This window comes from Bison bison, unplaced genomic scaffold (assembly GCF_000754665.1).
Source record: "Bison bison bison isolate TAMUID 2011002044 unplaced genomic scaffold, Bison_UMD1.0 scf7180017864105, whole genome shotgun sequence".
NCBI classification, from domain to species: Eukaryota; Metazoa; Chordata; class Mammalia; order Artiodactyla; family Bovidae; genus Bison; species Bison bison.
The window spans coordinates 1,123,016-1,146,071 of record NW_011494677.1 but is presented as its reverse complement, the minus strand read 5'-3'; the positions used below and the strand labels follow the sequence as shown (position 1 = coordinate 1,146,071).

At 50.1% G+C, this 23,056-nt stretch overlaps 1 protein-coding gene across 1 annotated transcript; it reads left to right on the top strand.

Annotated features, from left to right (window-relative positions):
* Positions 1-6: 6 nt before the first annotated feature.
* On the top strand, positions 7-22,441 carry EIF4EBP1 (eukaryotic translation initiation factor 4E binding protein 1). Its single transcript, XM_010838780.1, has 3 exons — positions 7-152; positions 19,536-19,715; positions 21,973-22,441. Exons 1-3 carry the CDS (start codon positions 8-10, stop codon positions 22,002-22,004), a joined length of 357 nt encoding a protein of 118 aa, XP_010837082.1. The 5' UTR covers position 7; the 3' UTR covers positions 22,005-22,441.
* Positions 22,442-23,056: the final 615 nt, after the last annotated feature.

Below are 23,056 nucleotides of genomic sequence, written 5' to 3'. Positions count from 1 at the left end.
GGCGACCATGTCCGGAGGTAGCAGCTGCAGCCAGACCCCGAGCCGGGCCATCCCCACCACTCGGAGGGTGGTCCTCGCCGACGGCGTGCAGCTGCCCGCTGGGGACTACAGCACCACCCCCGGCGGCACGCTCTTCAGCACCACCCCTGGAGGTAGGCGCGGGCTCCGGGGAGGTGGCCCCCTGCGCCCCGGCTCTGGGTGCGGGCGGTGGGGAGTCCGGACTCAACAGGAGCGGAGAGTGCTCGGGAGCCGCCAGCTGGACGGGGCGACCGAGTTCCGGGGCGCGATGACTGGGAAGAACGGAACGGGGTATCAGAAAGGCAGTAAGAGTCCGGGAGGTGGCCGCAGGGAGCGAGCATGGGGGTCGCCTGCGATCGCCAGCCCTCGGGCGCGAACTCCAGTGCAGCGTCTGCCAATGCCAGGAGTTTTCTTCTTTCTGAGAGACACCTGACTCCCCCGATCGTTGACAAACGCACAAACACACTCTTCCAAGACCACCACATGCTGAGGTGTGCTGCCCCTTGTGGGTATTGGGGGCAGTTCTGAGGCTGAATAGGGTGGGGTCAGGGTGGGCCACGCACCACGGAGAGGCCGGGCCAAGGGTTTTGTGGGATGGGATGTTGGGATCAATGACCCTCGCAGAACCCTTCTTCCTTCCCGAGGCCCCCGACCTCACCCGACCCCCAGCCCAGGTTTTGGGCGGAGGGTGCTCGCCTGCCCCTGCGGCGCCTCGGCGGCACGGGGAGCAGATGGTTCTTTCAGGCGCGCGGCGGTTCTCCGCGCAGGGACCTGGGGCCGCGAGGCGCGCTATGCAGAAAAACACGTTCTTCTGTCCGCGGGGGAGGGGAGGGAGGGAACCGTGTGACCTCCGGGAGCGTGGATGAGGAAGAGGAAGCTGAGCTGGCGCGGGTGGGGGCCCGCTTCGCGCTGCCCTCGGGAGCCTGGCATTCGCTCCCAGCTCCGGAGCCCGGGTGCTGATGAAACCTGCCAGCGCGTTTGAGTGATGAAATCCCCGAGCTTGTCGCTTTGCTCCCTCCCTCGCGCTGTCCTCACCCGCTCCTGCCCTTCTCCCCTTCCCTTTACGCCCTCTCCCGCTTCCCAAACTACTCGAGAAGAGCGCCGCACATTCTGGCGTCCGGCCTGAGACGCACGCACTCGGGCGGGGCTGCCCGCCTTGTCGCCTGGCAGCGTCGGGGGCCCCTTGCTTCTTTTCTCAGGCAGCTGTCCCACCCCCGGCGAGCACAGCCAGATCCGAGGCCCTGGTTTTGTTTGACTCAAAACATACAGCGTGCGAGCTGTTAGCCAGCTAAGTGGTTCCTGGACAGCGGGGGCCGCCTTTTTTTATGGGACGCGGCACCGAGGCCCCCAAACACGTGCCCATGGTCCAATCTAACACCCGATTTTCCAAACTGAACAAGAAAACAGCCGCAAAGCGCAGAGGGGAAGAAGTGCTGCCGCGTCTATTAAAAATGATCCAAGGGAAAGTTCCCAGTGACTCTTGCTGTCTCTCTTTCCATGCTGGACCTTATGTAGTCCATGCTACTCAGCTTTTTCTGTGCTACAATGTGTCTACTGGGACCTTTCGGGACAATTTTGGGGTCCCTTCTAGTGAAGGTGTAAGCCACTGCTTCATCTGTTCAGGGTGGGCACTGACTCAGGCCTGAAGGCTTAAGTGGCCCTATTTTGCACCCTTGTTGCTAGATGGGGTGGATCAGCTTGGAAGCAACAGCCAGCGGTGCTGTTTATGGGAAACTCTCTTCCACTTCTCCCTTTGCACTGGTAAATTGCGGTTTGGGGCAGACCTCAGCCAGTCTCCCTCCTTTTGAAGGTGTTCATTTGGGAGAGGGACAAGGGGCTTCTGCATCAGTGTGACAGTTTCTGAGGCCAACTGGAAGGAAGCTAGCAGTGCCAGGAGCCTAGAGAGTGACTAGCCTAGTGACCAGCGAGGGAGACGCAGCTCACAGTCCATAACCCAGAGAATCCAGGCTTGCCTCTGTACAACCAAGGCATAGAGTCTTCCTCCAAGGCCCACTTTAGCACAACCCTTTGCCTGGGCGGAGGAGCTTGACCTAATGAGTAAAGGTCATTCCTGGCCCCCTTCTGCTTCAGTCAAGAGTGCTGTTTCTCAGTCTTCTAGGGGGCACATGAATTACCTGGGGACCACATCTGATTCAGTAGGTTAGGGGTAGGGCCTAAGATTCCACATTTCTAACTAGCTCCCAGTGACTGGTATAAGGACTGTTCTCTGAGCTCTCAGGAATTGGTGGAATGTGACAGCCCTCACCAGGCTCTCCTCTGTGGTCTGACAAAAAAAGTGACGCATCCATCCAGGTAAACTTCTCGTGAGGTTGGGTTTGGCATCTGTCTTTAAACTAGACTCTGAAGAGCCAGGCTCTTGGCAGAGTCTGCGTGGTTGGATCGTGTCAGAAGCTACTGGAGTAAACTATCTGCTGGTCACTCTTGCTGGGAATGGCTCTGCAGTGTGTGTCTCAGGGGAGGATAAGAGCAGATGACTTGAGCCATCTCCAGTCCTCTGACTCCAGTTTGCTTTCCATGCTCATTAACCCTACACAGGCTGAACCACTGATCTGAAGAAGCTGGAGAACTGAAGAGAAATTTACTTAAGAAAATTACTTAAGAGAGTGTCACTGATGAACACTCAAGTTTGTAGAATCTTATGGTTTTGTTTTTTCCAATTTTATTGAAATATAGTGCATTGACAGTGTGTTCATTTCTGCTGTACAGCAAAATGATTCAGTTATATATTCTTTTTCATATTCTTTTCCATTAAGGTTTTTTTTTTTTTTTTTTTTTCCTTTTTTGGTCGTGCCATGCTTCTTGCAGGATCTTAGTTTCCTGATGAGTGATTGAGCCTGTCCCCCTTTCCTTGGAAGCGTGGAGTCCTATCCACTGGACCACCAGGGAAGTCCCTCTGTTGGGGTTTATCACATTGAATATAGTTCCCTGTGCTATACAGGAGAACCTTGTTCTCTATCCATTCTGTATATAATAGTTTGAATCTGCTAATCCCAAACTCCCAACCCTTACCTTCCCCACCCCAACCCCTTTCCTTTGGCAACAAGTCTATTCTCTGTATCTGTGAGTCTTAAAAGTCTTAAGTAACACCATAAACCACCAGAACCTTTGAGTGGGTCAGAACCCTTCATCCACCCTTCCCCCAACAACCTCTACATTCCCAGTTCCTTACTGGATGTTTGACCCAAAGCTACAGGAGTTGTGGCTTGGGTGGTAGTCGTACCTAAGCCCTGGGTCTGGATAAGGTTAATCAGAGGTAAGCAGCTAGGACTGCAGGTGTTACTGGCACCCTATTTGGTTAGACAAACAAAGCCTGCGCCCAGGAAGCTTACCTTGGGGCAGCTCCCGGGTCTGGCCCTGGAACAGAGAGTGCCGGGAAGAGGATAGGGTAGGCTGGGCACTGAAGCCGGAGCGCGGCCAGTGTCCCGAGGCCTCAGTTACACTGCCTCTTTATTACAGGTCAAGAGAACTTGACATTGACATTAAGGCAAAGAGGGAACTATAATGGGTCTCTTTTTATACTGACCCGACCTTCCTTTTAAAGCATTTAGAACATTCCATACTATGTGCTTCATTAAAGACTGGCAGGGACCCTGGTGTAGAGCACCCATAGCCTTCCTTATCTTACGGCCATGGCATTGGAAGACAAAGTGTGACCTCGAGGGCTTCCATTGCAAGCTAGAAAGATGAACACACCCGAAATAGAATTATAAGCATCAGAGTTGTATCTGAAGTAATTAGACAGACACTCACCCCACCCCTGAAAACTTACATGATATTAAATGAGACTTGCCCACTCCAAGTAGCCAGTGTGGTTGGCCTTACAGTCTAACAATGTAAACACAGCTGTTGGATATGAGTTGCCTTCAGACTTTACTTTTTTTCCCAATATCCTCAAGGGTGGCAGGGCCTCATTATTGATAAAGGGGTTTGTTTGTTCTTTTCCTGAAAGAGCAAAAAAAAGTACTTCATTACCAAATTTGGAGAAAGGGCCAGCAGGATGGTGCCATATTGACTATTGGTATAAAGCAGCGAGGCATTTGCTTGTCAGGGTTTTTATTTGATGTCGAGTTAGGAAAAGGCAGCATTATTGAAACAAGGATTGCTTCCCAGGGTGAAATGAATGAAAAGTGTTCATTTGTACACATAGATTCTTGATTCTTGAGTGTTCAAACGTATGAACGAAAAACATGTTACTTTCTCGTTTTACTGAGATCCATGCCAGTGTTCTTCCTCTTTTGTGATTCACGACAATGATTCACACGTCTTTGTTTATGTATTTGTTCCCTAGATTAGACAGGAAGTTCTTTCAGAGATGGCTTACTCATGTTTGTAGTGCGGCCAGCCACATCAGATGTCTAAAAGGTGAAGGGTGAAAGACTCCCGTGATGAGAGTGTTCTCAGGGTGACCTGGTGTCTCTACGACTAGACCTGGGTCTGGGCTGGCTTAATAAGAAGGTTTAAATTTTCTCTTCTGTCCTCTTAGTTACAAGTATAACTATTTATCTTGGAATGTCCCAGAAGCAGAAGCTAACTTTCTCTGAACTTTCCCACTTATCCCAGTATTATTCCAAGTTATTATGAAGCAGACTGTGGAAGGAGGTGACTTTTTATACTGAACTAGTCAGTGTTGGGGCCCAGGTCTCAGACACTGGGATTCATAGTCTTCATTTACTTGTTTGTGGCCAGTATTGCTGACTCAGCAGAAATAGGTGACATCTGCCCGTGGCATTTGGATGCTTAGGATATGGGCCTTATAATCCACTGCCTATGCCCATGAGGGTTCACGGGGAGAGCTCAGATCCTAGGCCCAGAGATCTCGTCTTGATGAGAAGGATTGTATCAGCTACTGTTGTACACAGCTACTGCTGTGTCACAGGCAACCCCCAAACTTAGTAACTTCAACCACCACCACAGCAATCTGTTATTTCTCTTCATTCTTTGGGTAAATTGGACATTTTTGGATCATCTTGTCTGAGCCCACTCATCTGGCTGCATACAGTTGACCATTGGATTGCCCTGGGCTAGAAGTTTCAAGGTGGCCCTAGCCACCTGTCTGGGTATTGCTGGGGACAGCTGGAAGGTTGGGCTCTCTCCGTCCTCATGGCCTCACACCATTCAGAATATGAGTTACTTACATGGCAGCTTCCAAGGCCTCTTAAGGCCTTTATTCAGAAGTCACAGTATGGCACTTGCACAGTGTTCTGTCTGTCAGAGTAAGCTGCAAGGCTAGCCCAGATTCTAGAAGGGAAATGACTCCTTTGAATGAGAGAAGCTGGGTATAAACAGGGATAGGAGGATTTATGTGGGCCATGCTTTGAGACGATGTTCAACAAGGGTCAAGCCTCAAGGAACAGTCCTTTGAGGGGATTTAACTGCCTCTCCTGCTGAGTGGCCAACAGAGCCAGGGCCAGATGTTGATGTCCAGTCACTCAGTCATGTCCGACTCTGCAACTGCAGTATGCCAGGACTTCCATGTCCTTCACCATCTCCTGGTGCTTGCTCAAACTCATGTCCATTGAGTCAGTGATGCCATCCAACCATCGTGCCCTCTGTCATCCCCTTCCCCTCCTGCCACAGTCCTTCCCAGCATCAGGGTCTTTTCCAATGAGTCAGGGCTTCACATCAGGTGGCCAAAGTATTGGAGCTTTAGCTTCAGCATCATTCCTTCCAATGAACATTCAGGATTGATTTCCTTTCGGATTGACTGGTTTGTCCAAGGGACTTTCAAGAGTCTTGTCCAACACCACAGTTCAAAAGCATCAATTCTTTGGCGCTCGGCTTTCTTTATAGTCCAACTCTCACATCCATACATGACTACTGGAAAAACCATAGCTTTGACTAGATGGACCTTTGTCGGCAAAGTAATGTCTCTGCTTTTTAATATGCTGTCTAGGTTAGTCATAACTTTTCTTATAAGGAGCAAGTGTCTTTTAATTTCATGGTTGCAGTCACCATCTGCAGTGATTTTGGAGCCCAAGAAAATAAAGTCTGTCACTGTTTCCATTGTTTCCCCATTTATTTGCTGTGAAGTGATGGGACTGGATGCCATGATCTTCGTTTTTTGAATGTTGAGTTTTAAGCCAACTTTTTCACTCTCCACTTTCACCTTTATCAAGAGGCACTTTGGTTCCTCTTCACTTTCTGCCATTAAGGGTGATGTCATCTGCATCTGAGGTTATTGATATTTCTCCCAGCAATCTTGATGCCAGCTTGTGCTTTATCCAGCCAGGTGTAGGAGACAGGAATCACGAGCCTGTGTGTTTATTGACTATTGGTTTAAGAACAGAGGACGCCTTCCTGAAAACATTGAGTCATGGACCCCATGTCCTGCTTTCAAGCCCTTCTACTCAGCTCCACAAGGCAAAACACACAGGTGGACATGGTGCCAGGGCTCTGGGCCATATATTCACTTGGTGTCACGCGTACTAACTGCCAGCCAGCCTACCTCCTGTTTCCCCTTCAAATGGCCAGGCTTCAGGTACTGGCCCCCTCTGCCCAGCACCTGCATTTGAATATCCTTGATTTTCTGGAGTACCGGCAAGAGGCAGGTGTCTGAGCCCAGGGGTCCACAGGTGAGTGGGAGGAAGACTACTGCTGGTGTGGCCAGGATCACACTCAGCACATGCACTGGGTCTCTTGCCTTAAGGAGTGTGAACAGGTTTCCCTCTTCTCTCTTCCGAACAAAAGCGGACAGTGAGCCTGTGCAGATGTGCTAGGTCTCCTGTAACCAAATCCACAGACCAGGTAGTTTAAACAACAGAAATTTATATTCTTCTTGGTCTGGAAGCCCAAGATCCAAGTGTGGTTTCTGCTGAGGCCCCCTCCGTGGCTTGCAGAGGCCACCTCCTGCTGCCCCTTTTCAAGGTGGTGGTCGTGGTCCTTCTGTGGAATGGCTCTCTCTCACAAGGACACCAGCACAGTGTTTTAGGGCTCCACCCTAACGGCCTCCTTTTCACATAATAGCCTGGTTAAGAGACCTTATCTCCAAATACAGTTACACTGAGGTACTAGGAGTTGGGGCTTCAGCATGTGAATTTGGGGGTGTGCCATTCACACAAAAAAACAGGACTCCTTCACTTTCCAGCAGCAAGGGGGGTGGTGGATTTCGGAAGGGCACTCACTGTTCGTAGTGCATTTCAGGGGGCAGCCTTACTTGGCTATGCCAGGTGCAGAGGGAAAGGGGAGGAGCTTGGCCAGCCTTAGAAGTTGGTCAGCTGTTTTGTTCTGTCTCCGGAGAAACTTTGTCCCTTCTGCTTAATTTTCAAATCAGCCTACCTGTTCCCTCGTGGGACCTGAATTAAGGGCCATTTGCCATTGGCTGATGGTCCCTTTGTTACTCCAAGGCCTTCATAAGACCCATAAAGGGTCTTTTTCGGGGCGGGGCGGGGGGCGGTTATTTTATTTTATTTTTTAATATTTATTTATCTGGTTGTGGCAGGTCTTGGTTGTAAGATCTAGTTCTCTGACCAGGGATGGAACCCGGGTCCTCTGCATTGGGAGCCTGGAGTCTTAGCCACTAGACCATCAGGGAAGTCCAGAGATTGTAGGGGTCTTGGTTCTCCCCGGAGAGCTGGCAGGGTGGGAGGGGAAGGGCAGACTTGGAGTGAGCGAGCTTTGCTTCTTTACCAAACTACAACCCCGCCCCCTCGGCCAGTCAGCTGTGCTTGCCAAGCAGACTGTCCTGCAAGAAAGAGCCAGGCCCTGCTGCTGAGCTGAGCATACGCTCGTTCCAATGGGTTTCTCCCGGGCGGCTGGCCCACGTCCCAGCACAGGCGTTCAGCCCTCTGCCTGACCCTGTTATGAAATGCTCTCCCGCCCCTGGAAGGGGAACAGCAGTTCTAGGAATTCCGTGCTTGTACTCTTGCTGGGCCTCACGTCCTCGGCCCCTGGGAGGCGCATTCCTGTCAGTGGAGGCCTGGGAAGAAAGAGGGTCCAGCTTCTCAACTTACAGGAGCCGCATCCAGCCGCCTCTGGGCCCCCGGAGCTGGACCGCAGGGAGATGGAGGAGGAATGTAGGAGGCCTCCCTCCCAGGGAACATCCTGTCCTCAAACAGGCAGAAGAGGAGGCAGAAGTCTGAAGACCCTGGTGGCTTCCCCTTGGCCAGTGCCGGCTGGCGCGGGGGCCCGGGCTGCCTGGCTCATTGTAAACAGAGGCTGGTCTTTAGGGTGGGAGGCGAGACAAGCTGGGTCTGTCTTGGGATGGCTGCAAGGGGCTGGCCTTTCTGAACCTGTTTCCTGCCTATGAATTCAGAATAAGGTGTCTCCCTCGTGGGGGTCCACAGAGACCTAGCAGGTCAGGCTGTGGCAGGCAGGGCTCACATGGTGCTATGATTTTCACAACCTGACAGTCCTGTGAGGCTCGGGTTCTGTGCTCACCGAGTGAAGAACTGGGACTCGGAGGTGAGGGCTGGTGCAATGTCGCATCCAATTTTGAGCCCAGAACTGCTGCCTCCCGTTCCCAAGCTAGTTGCACCACTTTCAATTTAAAAGCACCTGCCCACAAGGGGATCCTAAAAATAAATGGTTGGTATCAGAACTGGAACACACCCGAGAGATTATCTCTAAAGCCTGGCCTAGGGTTGGGGCTTTAAAAATAGTTTGAATGAGCCCAGAACAAGCCCTTGTTTACAGGCGAGGAAACCAGACCCTGGGGCATGTGTGCCTTGCTTTATACGTTCAAGCAAGCTGTCCTCACCACCAAAGCCTGCCTGAAGAAAATATACAATTCTTGCATTCGGTACATACCTGGAGTGTAAAGTCCCAGATGACACTGGTTACCGAACAAGCCACAGCTCGTGGTGCTGCTTGAAGCCCGTTTCTTTGTGGATGAAAATAGGAGGGAGAATACCCTTACCCTCCCCCGCAACCCTGCCCCCTTCTCTCCAAGTCTCTTTTCAGGGTTCTTACCTCCCCTCTGGTTTATCCCAGCTTTTTTTTTTTTAACCTCCATATAACTGAAGTCACACTGGTCGTGGCAATACCGAGGACTTGCTTGTTTAGGGCTGACTTTGTGAGCCACGGTGCTAACCCACATGGTGACCCCAGGAGGCTTGAGCTGCCATCATCACCATCACCCCCATTCTTCAGGGGAAGAGATCGCAGCACAAGGACTTCTCTGGTGGGCCAGTGGTCAAGAATTTCCAGTGAAGGGGATGCGGATTCGAACCCTGGTTGGGAAACTAAGATCCCACACTTCAAGGGGCAGCTAAGCTCACAGGCACAACTACTGAGCCCTCGTGCCTCACCTAAGACCTGACGCAGCCAATAAATAAATAAAAGAGAAAGAAAAGAAATCGGGGCACAGCAATATGGAGCAATAATGCCCAGACTGGATAGAACCAACAAGCCAGAGAGCTGGGTTTCTAACCACTAGGCTGTAATAAGAACAGCAGGCATTCACATCCCGCCCCCCATCATGTTGTCCCCACCGCTCTCTCTCCGTAGCTGGGAACTCTGGCAGCCAGATGGACTCAGGGTGATGCATTTACATGGGCTTCCAGTTAGAAGACAGCCTCAGCTATTCTCTGCATGTAGTTCGAGACGCACACTTGAACTCAGAACCCAGTAGGATCTCAGCTACACAAATGGTTGGAAGGGTTGGGGGCAAGGTTCACCTCTGTTCTGCCCCCACCCTGTGGGAGGCAGGTTCTGGATTCCCTGGCTCTGCACTGGTAGTCCCTCCCGTCTGGATCATCCAAGGACCTCCCCCAACTCCGGGTCAGTGTAGAATTGGGGTAACAAGGATGCTTCCATGGCTCGGGTTGAGAGTCAGGGGGCTTGGATTTCCTGTTGCCAGTGGTACACGGGGTAGACCTCTCCCTGCCCCTCTGTGGTCCCCATCTATGTCTCTAGACTCCACACACTTGTTTCCAGGTCTTTCTCCGACTAAGTGTGTGTCTGAGATCAGGGGGCTGTTCCTGTATCTAATGGCCCCTTGCATCCGTCACACCTGGCTTGCTGTGGTCCAGAGGGGTTCAGTGATAGGGAATATATGACCCAGAACCCCTACTCTTGGGGCATGTGCTTGAGCAAAGGTTGGCAGTTGTGTGGGTGGGTGTTAATGCTTGTCCCGATCCTTGAATACAGTTCCTGGGGATGCTAGAGGGGTAAGCTTACCACTCTTTCCCCAGCCCAGCAGAGATTCTTCAGGACATGGGGAATCTGTCTTGTTCCAACCACGGCAGTTTTAACTTGACTTACTAGGAAAGGAGAGTCTGACCCTATATCCTTATTTATTTGTTTGTTTACTATCCCTGTATCTTTATTACATGTCAAAGAGTCAGACACAACTGAGCAACTAACACACAGATCGCTGTATTTTTTTATTTTGAAAGTATTCAGTATAAAAGGTGTATTCCTTGCTTTAATCCTTATCTCACCCCCAGAGATAAGTAAACAAAAAATACAGTTCTGTGTATTTTTTTTTTTTTTGTGGCCAGTGTGGTGGTGGTTTAGTCATTCATTCGTGTCCAACTCATTGTGACCCCGTGGACTGCAGCCTGCCAGGTTCCTTGTCCGTGGAATTTTCCAGGCAAGAATGCTGGAGTGGGTTGCTATTTCCTTCTCCAGGAGATCTTCCCAACCCAGGGATCAAACCCAGGTTCCTGCATTGCAGGCGGGTTCTTTGCCAACTGAGCCACAAAGGAAGCCCAGACAGTGTACACTTGATTCCAAGTCGCACCTGCACAGCGTTGCACTGTATGTCTGATGCATGGTTCATTTAACCTGTCCCTTAGTTCTTTTTTTTTTTTTTAAGTCAAAGTGTGTGTATATGTGTGTGTGTGTGCATGCACATGTGCGCACACGTGTGCTCAGTCATGTCTGACTCTTTGTGACCCCATGGACTGCAGCCTGCCAGGCCTCCCTATCCTTCACCATCTCCCGGAGCTTGCTCAAACTCAGGTCCATTGAGTCAATGATGTCATCCAACCATCTCATCCTCTTTCATTCCCTTCTCCACCTGCCTTCAATCTTTCCCAACATCAGGGTCTTTTCCAATGAGTCAGTTCTTTGCGTCAGATGGTCAAAGTATTGCAGCTTCAGCATCAGTCCTTCCAATGAATATTTAGGATTGATTTCCTTTAGGATGGACTGGTTTGATCTCCTTGCAGTCCAAGGGACTCTTAAGAGTCTTCTCCAGATGGAGAATCTCTATACAGTCCACAAAAACAAGATTTGGAACTGACTGTGGTTCAGATCATGAACTCCTTATTGCAAAATTCAGGCTTAAATTGAAGCAGGGAAAACCATTAGGCCATTCAGGTATAACCTAAATCAAATCACTTATGATTATACAGTGGAGGTGACAAATAGATTCAAGGGATCAGACAGGGTTCCTGAAGAAATATGAATGGAGATTTGTAACATTATACAGTGTAAAACATACTGACCCAATATTTTTATAGATCATACTACATTTAAAGTTATTACAAAATAATAGCTATGTTTCCCAAAGTTGTGCAATATATCCTTGTAGCTTATTTTATACATAGTAATTCATACCTATTAAATCCTCTACCGCCTTGCCCCCTTCCCTCTCCCCATTGGTAACCACAGGTTTGTTCTCTGTTTTCTGTGAGTCTGTTTCTGTGCTGTTATATTCATTTGTTTGTTTTATTTTTAGATTCCACACATAAGCTATTACAGAATATTTGTCTTTCTCTCTGATTTGTTTCACTAAGCATAATACCTTCCACATCTATCCACATTGTTGCAAATGGCAAAATTTTCATTCTTTTTTATGACTGAGTAGTATTTCATTGTGTATATGTATTTCACATTTTCTTTATCCATTCATCTGTTGGTGGACACAGGTTGCTTCTATATTACATATTTATTGTTTTTAATACTATGATTCTTGATGAGCCGTGTAGATTTTAGTGATAGCATTTCCATTTTTTACAACCTTTTTTTTAAAAGTAGAATTACTAATTTCTTTAGTTTAAAATGTGCTCAGTAACCAAATCCTGAAATCATGGAACTCTGCTCAACAGTCTTGTTCAGTCGCTAAGTCTGACTCTTTTCGACCCCATAGACTGCAGTTTGCTAGGCCTCCCCGTCCCTCATTATTTCATGGAGTTTGCCCAAGTCCATATCCATTGAATCAGTGATGCTGTCCAACCATTTCATCCTGTGCTGCCCTCTTTCTTCAACAGTCTGTAATAGTCTCAGTATTCTGCAATAACCTAAATGGGGAAAGAATTTGAAAAAGAAGAGATACACGTGAATCACTTTGCTGTACACCTGAAGCTAATACAACGTGTTAATTAAATCTAAAAGAACAATTTTGAAAAGAAAAGTGTAACTATAAAAAAATAAAATGTGCTTAGTTTTCATTCAGGTAAGTCTTCCCATACCCGCCAGCCCCTCTGAAGTGCCTCTCTGTATGGTTTCACATGCAGACCTCTGCATTTCTCCATACATTTTCCCTCTTTTCTGAGCAGTTTGGAGACTCTGGACCTGCCACACAGCTGCGGGCATGGGATTCCCAGGAGCCTCTGGTCTTTCTCTGATTTTATACACTCCATCTTCCTGGCACTTTCTGCAGATGGCTCTGTTCTCCTTCTATTTGGTTAGCGACCCCATGGACTGCAGCCTGCCAGGCTCTGCACCCTCTATCCTATGGCTAGGGCACTTATTTAAAAATAAAAATCCTCATTTGAGCTAATAAAATCCATAATCTAAATGCCGGTAGGGGTGGCACCTTAAACACCCACCCACGGACTTCCCTGGTGGTCCAGTGACTAAGACTGGACTCTGAGCACAGGGGTCAGGGTTCAATCCCTGCTCATCGTTTGGCTGGGTATAAAACTAGGTCAGGATGACTTTTGCCCCAGGATAGTGAAGGCATTTGACCCACTGTCTTCAGGCTGCCTGTGTAACCACTGAAAAATTGGATACATTCTTACTCCCAATCCTCAGTGGGCACCTGTTGTCTTTCAACTCTTTCTGGAAGATTTCATGATTTACAATGAATCTTAAGCTGGTGGTTTTTTAATTCATTGCAGTGGATAGTCAAGTAGTCTTTCAAGACTCATCTCTCTCAACTCAGCAAAAGTATCTTTTCTTTTTTTCGTATTTAATTAATTCTTTTGATCTTTTAAGTAATTCTTTTGATCAAGTTCTCTTGTCTCTTTTTCTTGATTTCCTTTTATCCAGGATTTGGGTACTGTCTTACTGGAGTGGGGTGCCATTGCCTTCTCCATCTAATTGGTTATCTTTTTGTCTTCTGTTCCCTTTATTATTTAAGAGTGAGGAGTTGCTCAAGAGCTGGCCTTGTCTGTTCCAGAGACTGAAGTGCTCAATCTAGTGGCTAGTTGGGTTTTTTTTTTCATGTGAGATAACCCCCTCCCAAAATCTGTCTCTGTAGGTCTTTATCTTTGCTCTTTATTCTGAAGCCGAGGAGCGCAAAGGGTTTGAAGCCACTATTCAGAAGGTCAGCTTATTTTGCCTGCCTGGCCTCCTCCTGGGTGACAGATGGGTGGCACCTGTCCCTGTTCTCAGCCCCCAGCCCCGTTTTCCTCAATGCCTCTAATTTCTCAAAACTTCCTGGGTTCGACCCCGCTTGCTTGCTGTTACAACCTCAACCGCCACCTTCCTACCTTTAGCTGTCCCCCTTTTCCTCCCTGTTAGAACCATTCCTGGGACTTGCCTGGTGGTCCAGTGAAGACTCTGTGCTTCCACTGCAGGGGACCTGGGTTCCATCCCCTGGTTGGGGAACTAAGATCCCACATGCCACAGAGGGAGGCTCCCCTCAAAAAAAAAAAAGAAAAAGGAAAGGGGAAAAAAGAGCCATTCCTCCCTTCACTTTCTGTCTTCATATATTGTGATGTGGAGAACAGTTGGAGCCCCGTTGGCATCCAGGTGGGCACAGGCGCTTCTGTTTCTAGTTCTCGGTGTTTTGTATGACTTGCGAGAGAAGTAGGAGGAAGAACCGTCTTGTTTCTGCCTCCTGGAAGCTACCTGCTGCTGCTAAGTCGCTTCAGTCGTGTCCGACTCTGTGCGACCCCATAGACGGAAGCCCACCAGGTTCCCCCGTCCCTGGGATTCTCCAGGCAAGATCCTCAAAAGCTCTCAATTATAGACCCTTGTGGAGGGGGCTTGTTTTCCCTTGCATGGAGAGGAAGTGGGTCCTCAGCTAAAGAGTGTTGTGGGGTGCCGCCTGGTGTGACACCCACGCACCCCAGAGGACCACAGCAGACCAGCACCCCCAGCTGCCGCTGTTCAGCCTCACAGGGTCCTCAGCATCCCCGCCGGTCCCCACTTCCTGTCCCTGTGTGCAGACCAGGTCCCAACTCCAGGGCTGCACTGCAGCCTCAGCGGCCAGGGGTTCCTATTTTCGACAATACAGGACTGTGTGTGTTTTGTTAGGTTTGCCTCATCTGTGGGAGGCTTTGGGAGTTTTCAGATCACTGGCCATGGAGGTGGATCCCATGAAGGCTTAGAAGAAGAAAGAGTTAAAAAGCCAAAGCGGTTCCATCTGCAGCTCCTATTCCTCACAGGCCCCAAATGAGCCAGTCAGTGGTGACTTTGTGGTCTTATCCCAGGCTCACTACCTTGTCAGCTGACTTTCTGGACACCACTGCTTACCCCTTTGTCTATCCCACACACACACCCTCCCTCTCTGGCTGAATTACTCTGATGGTGGGCATTGGTGTTTTTTTTTTTTTAATATATATTTATTGGGCTGTGCTGGGTCTTAATTGTGGCATGCAGAACCTTTCAGATCAGCATATGGGATCTAGTTCCCTGAGCAGGGATCGAACCCTGGCCCCCTGTGCTCAGAGTGCAGTCTTACTTAGTCAATGGACCGCCAGAGAAGTCCAGGGGTGGGTGTTTATGGTGCCACCCCTACTGGCATTTAGATTATGGATTTTATTAGCTCAAATGAGGATTTTCATTTTTAAATAAGTGCCCTAGCCATAGGATAGAGGGTGCAGAGGCTATTTCTTTTTCTCTTTTAAGTGTAATTACTGACTTTTAAAATGCTGGGGGCCACTTCAGTGTATGTACCCCAAAGAATTGAAAGGAGAGTATCAAGATATTTGCACACTATGTTCCTAGCAGCATGATTCACAATAACCAAAAGGTGGATGTAACCTGAATGTCTGTGGATAAACAAAATTGGTATATCCATACACTGGAGTATTGTTGTTTAGCCACTAAGTCATGTCCAACTGTTGCGACCCCATGGACTGTAGCCCGCCAGGCTCCTCTGTCCATGGGATTTCCCAGGCAAGAATACTGGAGTGGGTTTCCATTTCCTTCTCTAGGGGATCTTCTCTACCCAGGGACTGAACTCAAGTCTCCTGCATTGGCAGGCAGATTCTTTACCACTGAGCCACCAGGGAAGCCCATGATGGAATATTATTTAGCTTTAAATGGAAGGAAATTCCCACATGGAGTTCAACCATGTAGATGAACCTTGAGGACATTATGCTAAGTGAAACAAGCCAATTGAAAGAAGACAGATACTATAAGATTCCACTTACAGGAGGTACCTGGAGCAGTCCAGGCTTCCCTGGTGGCTCAGATGGTAAACAGTCTGCCTGCAATGCAGGAGACCCAGGTTCCATCCCTAGGTCGGGAGGATCCCCTAGAGAAGGAAATGGCAACCCACTACAGTATTCTTGCCTGGAGAATTCCATGCATGGAAGAGCCTGGCGAGCTACGGTCCATGGGTCGCAAAGAGTCGGACACAACTGAGCTACTAACATAGAACAGAGCACCCCAACTCGGACAGAAGCCGAGTAGTGGTTGCCCCTGGCTGGGGTAGGAGGGATTGTTTCCTGGATGGAGTTTTAGTTCGGCAGGATGAAAACAGGCCCAGAGATGAGTTGTATGACAATGTGGGTGTACTTAAACAACTCAGCTGTACATTTAAGATTACTTCAGATGCTAAGTTTCATGTTATTTGTTTTACCACACTTGTTAAAAAACAACAAAACCACTGGGGGCTCGTGACCTTTAAAGAACCTCAGAAGCTGCTGACCTCCAAGTTCTTTTCTTGAGATGACTGAATCTCTAGCTCTCAGGTTCAGCTCTGATAGGGTCAGTTGCTCTACCCCGCGGTGAACAAAGAAACAAAAAAATCCAAGGTGGTATTAGAGTTTGGGATCAGTCGATACAAATTTGTATACATAAAATAGATAAATAGGGTATTCCCTGCAGGTCCAGTGGTTAGGACTCTGCTTTCACTGCCGAGGGCCAGTGTTCCATCCCTGATTAGGGAACTTAGATCCCACGAGCTGTGTGATGCAGCCAACACAAAACAGACAAAAGTCCTACTGTATAGCACCAGGAGCTATTTTCAATAACCTGTAATAAACCATAATGGGAAAAAATATGAGGCATATGATATATATTCAGAAATACATATATTACTGAATCACTCTGCTGGACACCAGAAAGTAACACAGTATGGTAAGTCAACTATACTTCAATAAAAATAAATAAAATTTTTAAAAATGTCAAGGTGGCGGGTGGGAAGGAGATAAGGGGGTAGGGTGCCCAGGCCATGATGACTAAGAAACAGAGAAAAATGGGCCCATCTCTGAAGCCAGGATGCCCTCCCTCCAGAGAGGGCACGGATGCTCTCCATTTGGAGCCCGCTGGGCGTGTCGGCACACAGCCCTTCATGTTACAGGTGAGGAAACTGCCCTTACAGGTGAGGCTCAAAGGTGGAAGGGGCACAGGGCCACCCGGCTGGTGGGTAAAAGTGATCGTCTCAGTCGTGTCAGACTCTGCCACCCCATGGACTGTAACCCACCAGGCTCCACTGTCCATGGGATTCTCCAGGCAAGAATGCTGGAGTAGGTTGCCATTTCCTTCTCCAGGGGACGTTCCTGACCCAGGGATCGAACTCGGGTCTCCTGCACTGCAGGCGGATTCTTTACCATCTGAGCCACCAGAGAGGGCTGGGTGGTAGCAGGACCTAAAATACAGCCCCGGGTCTGTGTCCTTTGCTGTTCACCCCTCCCCTTTAGAAACGTGAGCTCTGAACTGTAGTCCTCCTGATGATGAGGGGCAGGGCTCCCAACCTCAGCATTATTTGCCCCAGACCAGGAGAGCAAGGCCGGGTGGCTGCCTGGCCCAGGCCGAGGTCAGACCAGGCCAACACAAGCAAGGAGGCAAAGTTCATCCTGGGTCTTTCTCACCAACCCCTGCTCTTCCTCATCCCAGGTCCTCCTCTGCACCGGGAGCCCAATCTTAACTCACATCAGAGCTCAGAGATGCAAGCCCATCCCTCTCCTGTCTCCGGGGTTAGTAGACAGGCAGTGCTCAACATCGAGAAACTGTTGGAATGTTGCTCAGCACAGCCCTTAAGTGAGGGACATATTTCAGAGCTGTTGATGAGGATGGGCATTCCTGGAGTCCCTGCATCCTGGTTTCTAAACTGAGGCCATTCACCATCCGCCTATAGTCTTCATTTTTTAATTGATGTATAGTTGATTGTGTTAGTTTCAGATAGTTCAGTTCAGTTCAGTCACTCAGTCGTGTCCGACTTTGCAACTGGACTGCAGCACGCCAGGCCTCCCTGTCCATCACCAACTCCCAGAGTTTACTCAAACTCATGTCCATTGAGTCGGTGATGCCATCTAACCATCTCATCCTCTGTCATCCCCTTCTCCTCCCACCTTCAATCTTTCCCTGCATCAGGGTCTTTTCCAATGAGTCAGTTTTTCGCATCAGGTAGCCCAAATATTGGAATTTCAGCTTCAGCATCAGTCCTTCCAATGCATGTTCAGGACTGAATATAAGTTTCAGGTATACTGCAGAGTAATTCAATTATACATATGTATGAATCTATTGTTTTTCAGATTCTCGATCTTCTGGAGGAGGAAATGGCAACCCACTCCAGTATTCTTGCCTGGAAAATCATTCTTATGGGGTCATAAGAGTCGGAAAGGACTTAGCGACTAAACAACAGTAGGTGATTATAAGACATTGAGTATAGCTCTTCCTGTACAGTAGGTCCTGGTTGGTTATCTATCTGTTTTCTATATAGTAGTGTGTATGTGTTAATCCCAAACTCCTCATTATCCCTCCCCCTCTTCTGCAGTCTTTATCATACTTTGCATTCTACTTGTATGTATATTTAATATTTATCTTTGTATCACCTCTCCTTTAAAATTTATTGTTTTTATTTTTTTGGCCGAGCCCCATAGCTTGTGGGATCTTTCGTTCCCCTACTGGGGATTGAACCCACACCCCCTGGGCAGTGAAAGGTCAGAGACCTAACCACTGGACTGCCGGGGAATTCCCTAGCTTTTATTATGTAGATTATAGCTTATGTGATATATAACATGTACCATTACCATATTCAATTACATCCTGTTGTATATATTAAAAGGGAGTTTGCTATCACAGCTATATATGGAAAACCAGAGTCATTTGCCATAAAGAGAAGTAGCTATAAAAAGAACATAATGACAACAAGACAGTTTTAAATTCTAGCTAGATGCCTCTGCCTGTTGAAGGCTGAGCCTGGAGCCTGCTCCTTGTGGAGAAGGGAGCCACTAGCGAATGTTCTGAAGGTGTTATGTTACTAAGACCACAGTGGGTCTGCAGAGATGATCAGGATTTAGACAGGGTCCCATTGGGAGTCACCTTCTCACTCTTCACTGTTATTTGTGAATCAGCAGGCCTCCTCCCTGGCTCCTGTGCTTGAGAACATGCTCCTTTTTTTTTAAGGAATCTCTCAGGCAGCTGCCCTCATAGGAGGGCTCTTGGGAGGCTTAAGGTCAGTGAATGATTCTATAAGATGTGGTCCCTCACCCTGGGGTGACACTTGAGAAAGCAGAGTGAAAATTAAAGGAATGGAGGGCAGACTGAGGAGAAACCCTGAAGTCGGGTGACACGTGAACAGAGGATGGGTAACCGGACGCTGGGCGGAGTGGGGGCGTCTCCGGGGAGGTGGACTGAGTTAAGAGAGCCACGGTGAGGCTGGGGTGCTCCCTGTTACTCTTTTCCACAAAGTCCAGACAGGAGGAGTTCTCATATTTAACTGGTGGGGAGTGGTTATTGGATCGGTAGAGTGCAGAAATCACTTACTTTTCTCTTTGCTCCTTTGTGAAATGGAGTTAAAAGATGCTGGATATTCCCCAAGGGTGTGTAAGGACAGAATTGAAAAACGCATAAAAAACCCACTTTGGGGACTTATCTGGGGATCCTGTGGTTAAGACTATGCCTTCCAATGCAGAGGGCAGGAGTGAGTTCCATCCTTGATCAGGGTCAGGGAATTAACCACATGCCACTGGTAGGGTGCGGCCAAAAATTAAAAAAAAAATTCTCCGTTGAGCACCCACTCACCCCGGGGAGATGGGGCGGTTCGGCGACAGCAGAGTCCTGGGCTGCAGAAGGCAGTGAGTGAGCCTCACACCTCCGCCCGGGCTTTTGCAGGAAAGCCTGCCGCCTCTGCTGGAGCCAGGCCTCAGGGGGAAAAAGCAGGCCAGGGCCTTCTCCGTGGCTTTATCCGTGCCCCCGCCCCCTTGCAGGTACCAGGATCATCTATGACCGGAAGTTCCTGATGGAGTGTCGGAACTCACCTGTGACCAAGACGCCCCCGCGGGACCTGCCCACCATTCCCGGGGTCACTAGCCCTACAGGCGATGAGCCCCCCACGGAAGCCAGGCAGAATCACCTGCGCAGCAGCCCCGAGGACAAGCCGGCAGGCGGTGAGTGGCCGGGAACGGCTGGGCTCTCACTCCAGGAAGCGGAAGAGCGGGCGTGGGAGTGGGTGTTCCGGGAGCACGGGGATGCTCCTGCCCCGTGGAGCAGTACACAGGGCAAGGGAAGGGTCTGGGGTGCAGCACTTTCATCGGAACCCACTTTCCCCAGGAAAGGGGCCCAGGAAGCTCAGGCAAGGCCATTCAGCCTCATCAGATAGTCTCATTAGCGGGGAGCTTGTTTGAAAGGAGATGGCATCCAGGCGGCTGCTTTGATAAGCCCTTGGATAACCTTTATACAATTGTCCCTGAGGCATTTCTGTGTGTCTGCAGCAATTTGGAACACACCCAGGATGTTTTTGTGCAGGAAGCTACTTATCAAAAGCACAGCGTCCTCGCCCTCTAGGAAATTACACATCTGTGGGATTAGAAAGGCGACAGGGACATCTGGTGTCCTAGTTGATCAGGCCGTGGAAACAGTGCAACCAGCTGTTTCTGCAGTGGACAAGGGGAGGCTGGGTTCTTCCTCCCACCCCCAACTCCCTCCATCAATCAGAGCAGCCACCCCCGCAGAGGTGCTTGAATACCATCTCCCAGGGACCGGCTGGCCAGAGCATCTGAGCTCTTACTACGGGAGGGGGGACCATAAGCGCTGGCAGAGCCTGAAAGCCACTGACCCTTCACCCGAAGGCAGCAGCCGAGCCCAGACAGGAAGCAGCTGGGCCCTCAAGCTTGGATGGCCTTGCTGACAGCATGGAACCCAGCTCCCTGGGGCCTGCAGGCTGTGGTTCATCAGGAAGTCAGGAGCCCCACCTCCCAGAGCAGGCCGCACTTGGAGAGCCATGGGCAAAAGAGAGGTGGACACAGACCCACAGAGCCCAGCAGCAAGGACGGCCCAGGCAGCGAGGTTCCCTGCCCTGTGATAAGTGATGGACAGGGCTTCCCTGGTGGCTCAGTGGTAGAGAACCTGCCTGCCAACGCAGGACACCTGTGTTGATCCGTGGCCTGGGAGGATCCCACATGCCTCAGAACAAGTAAGCCTGTGCACCCCCAACTAGGGAGCCTGTGCTCTAGAGCCCAGGAACCACAACTAATGCCCCAACGTGCTTCAGCTCCTGAAGCCCGTGTGCGCAGAGCCGCAACAAGAGAAGCCACTGCAGTGAAAAGCCTGAGCCCTGCAACCAGAGAGGAGCTCCCGCTGGCTGCAACTAGCAGCAACACAGACCCAGCACAGCCAAAAATAAAGAAATTATTATTTTTTAAAAGGATAGAAAGATGGACAGAGTCGTGTGGTTGGTCCTCCACTCCTCTTTCACCTTCAACCAAAGACTGGCCGTTGCGGATGGAGGCTGTCAACACAACAGCGGCTCGGTCACCGCAACCTGAAGGCTGTCCACCGCCTGCACTTGCATACCCTCGCCCCTCCCGGCCTCTCGAGCTGCGCTGGCCCACAACAAAGGCTCTGACCCCACCATGGCAGCCTCATAGTCCGCACGGTTGTTGGGATGGGGTGGGCTGAAGGAGGAGGCACTGGTTTTTCATGTTGCTTCACTGGATATAAGAAGCCAAGGCTCCTGCCCTTGGACACACATATTTGTGTCAACATAACCAGAAGTCAAGGGTGGTTGTTCCCCCGTGGGGGTCAGAGCAGGCCTTCTGCCCTCCAGAACCTTGGAGCAGCCTTGGCCAGGAGGTCAGGCACAAGGCAGTTCCATTAAAAAGGAAAACAATGTGTCACTGCGTGAATTACTTGGAAATTTTAATGGTGAGAGTTGGGCGAGGGCAACGAGCAGCTGAATTCCCCAAATAGCTGCCGTATCGCAGGGTCAGGCTCTTCTCTGGGGAATCGGGTGTAGGCAGAGGAGGTTACGGTCCCATGTCCTAACCCAGAAGTTGGGACACATGCTCAGAAAGGTTTTATGTTTTAAGGAGTATGTGTCTGTGAAATTGTATTCATTTCAAATCATAAGGAGCCATTCACTCTTCTTAAAGAAAATACAAGTGATCCAGAACACAGGGCTGTCAGCTGTCCGGTGGGGAGACGTGGTCTCTGCTCTGGGATCAGGGGAGTGAGCACAGCTGGACGTGTGTCTCAGGAATTCCTGGGCCTGCCCTCTGTCCGCTGTCCTCAGCAGCATACCCCCTGGCCCCTGCTCTCCCTGTTGGAACAACAGAATGGGAAACAGCACCCCCTCCCGGCCTCTCGAAGGTTCAACCGTGCCATTTGCCCATGGCTCACCTGGTCCTCTGCCCCTTCTCTCCCCAGGTGAAGAGTCACAGTTTGAGATGGACATTTAAAGGGCCAGCCATCGGAGCGAGCCATGCCTCCAGGCCCCAGCGGCCCCTCTTGGGAGAAGCACACCAGCCAGGCCTTATGCAAGCGACCATCTTGGGCAGGCAGTGGGCATGGGGCCAGCCGCCCCAGCCCTCTGCTCCCTCACTCAGGGCCCCTGCTCCCCCTTCTTCTTCGTGGACACCAGCACATACCTCCGTGTGCCTCCAACTCTGCAGGAACTAGTACCCAGAGGGCAGTGACCTCGGGCGCATCCCGCAGCCCAGGGCCGGCAAGTGGACACAGAAGAGGCCTTCTGAACCGTCCTCCGGCTCTCCCGGCCCCTCCTCTGGGGGAGCACCCACGCGCCCCCCCCTCACTTAGATTGGTGTGTGGGGAAAGCTCCCCACCGCCTCCCTTCCTGAGAAAGGAAATAAAAGCCACCTTCGCCCTAGGGCCAAGAGTTGGCCCCTGTCTGAGCTCTTTTCAACTCTGTATGGATGGCTAATGCTTCTCAAGCACTGCCTGTTGGCCTCTCAAATTGATGGTCGACTGACCCTTGGTGGGGCGGGGGGTGGTGAACATGGGTTACCCTTGCCGTTCGGCTCAGGAAGTGAACCACACACACTCCATCACAGGTGTCGTCCTGGCAAGAGCTGAGCTGTGCTACTCTCATCTCCTGTTTTTTGGTGCTGGGGGCTGCCTCTTTTCTGGGCTGGGTCCCCCCGAAACGTGTCCAGTGGCACAGTCCCCTTTGCTCTGCAGCCCCCACCCTGCAAGCATCAAAGGCCTGACCCCTGGTGTTTGTCATCAAGTGTCCCTTGTGTGACTGCTAGCGGGCCACAGACCCCTGAAGAAGCTCCCTGCCTTGGGCATTTCATTGAAATGTAAGATTTGCCCATAGAAAAGGTAGCATGAAAGAGACTGCATAGGAATTGGTTTCCAGCGAGTGGTCCACATAGGGGAGGCTTCATGGAGCTGATGCTATAGCTGGGTCCTGAGAATGCCTGGCTGGGAGGAGGCCGGGGCCTGGGTGGCCAAAGGCAGGTGGTCCTGGAGAAACAGGCTGTACCAGGAC

Bases quoted from the DNA above. Each gene is read 5' to 3' on its own strand.
- EIF4EBP1 (XM_010838780.1), top strand. From the start codon at position 8: ATGTCCGGAGGTAGCAGCTGCAGCCAGACCCCGAGCCGGGCCATCCCC. The intron at 153-19,535 runs GTAGGCGCGGGC...GCCCCCTTGCAG, and splicing joins CTTCAGCACCACCCCTGGAG to GTACCAGGATCATCTATGAC. The intron at 19,716-21,972 runs GTGAGTGGCCGG...TTCTCTCCCCAG, and splicing joins CGAGGACAAGCCGGCAGGCG to GTGAAGAGTCACAGTTTGAG.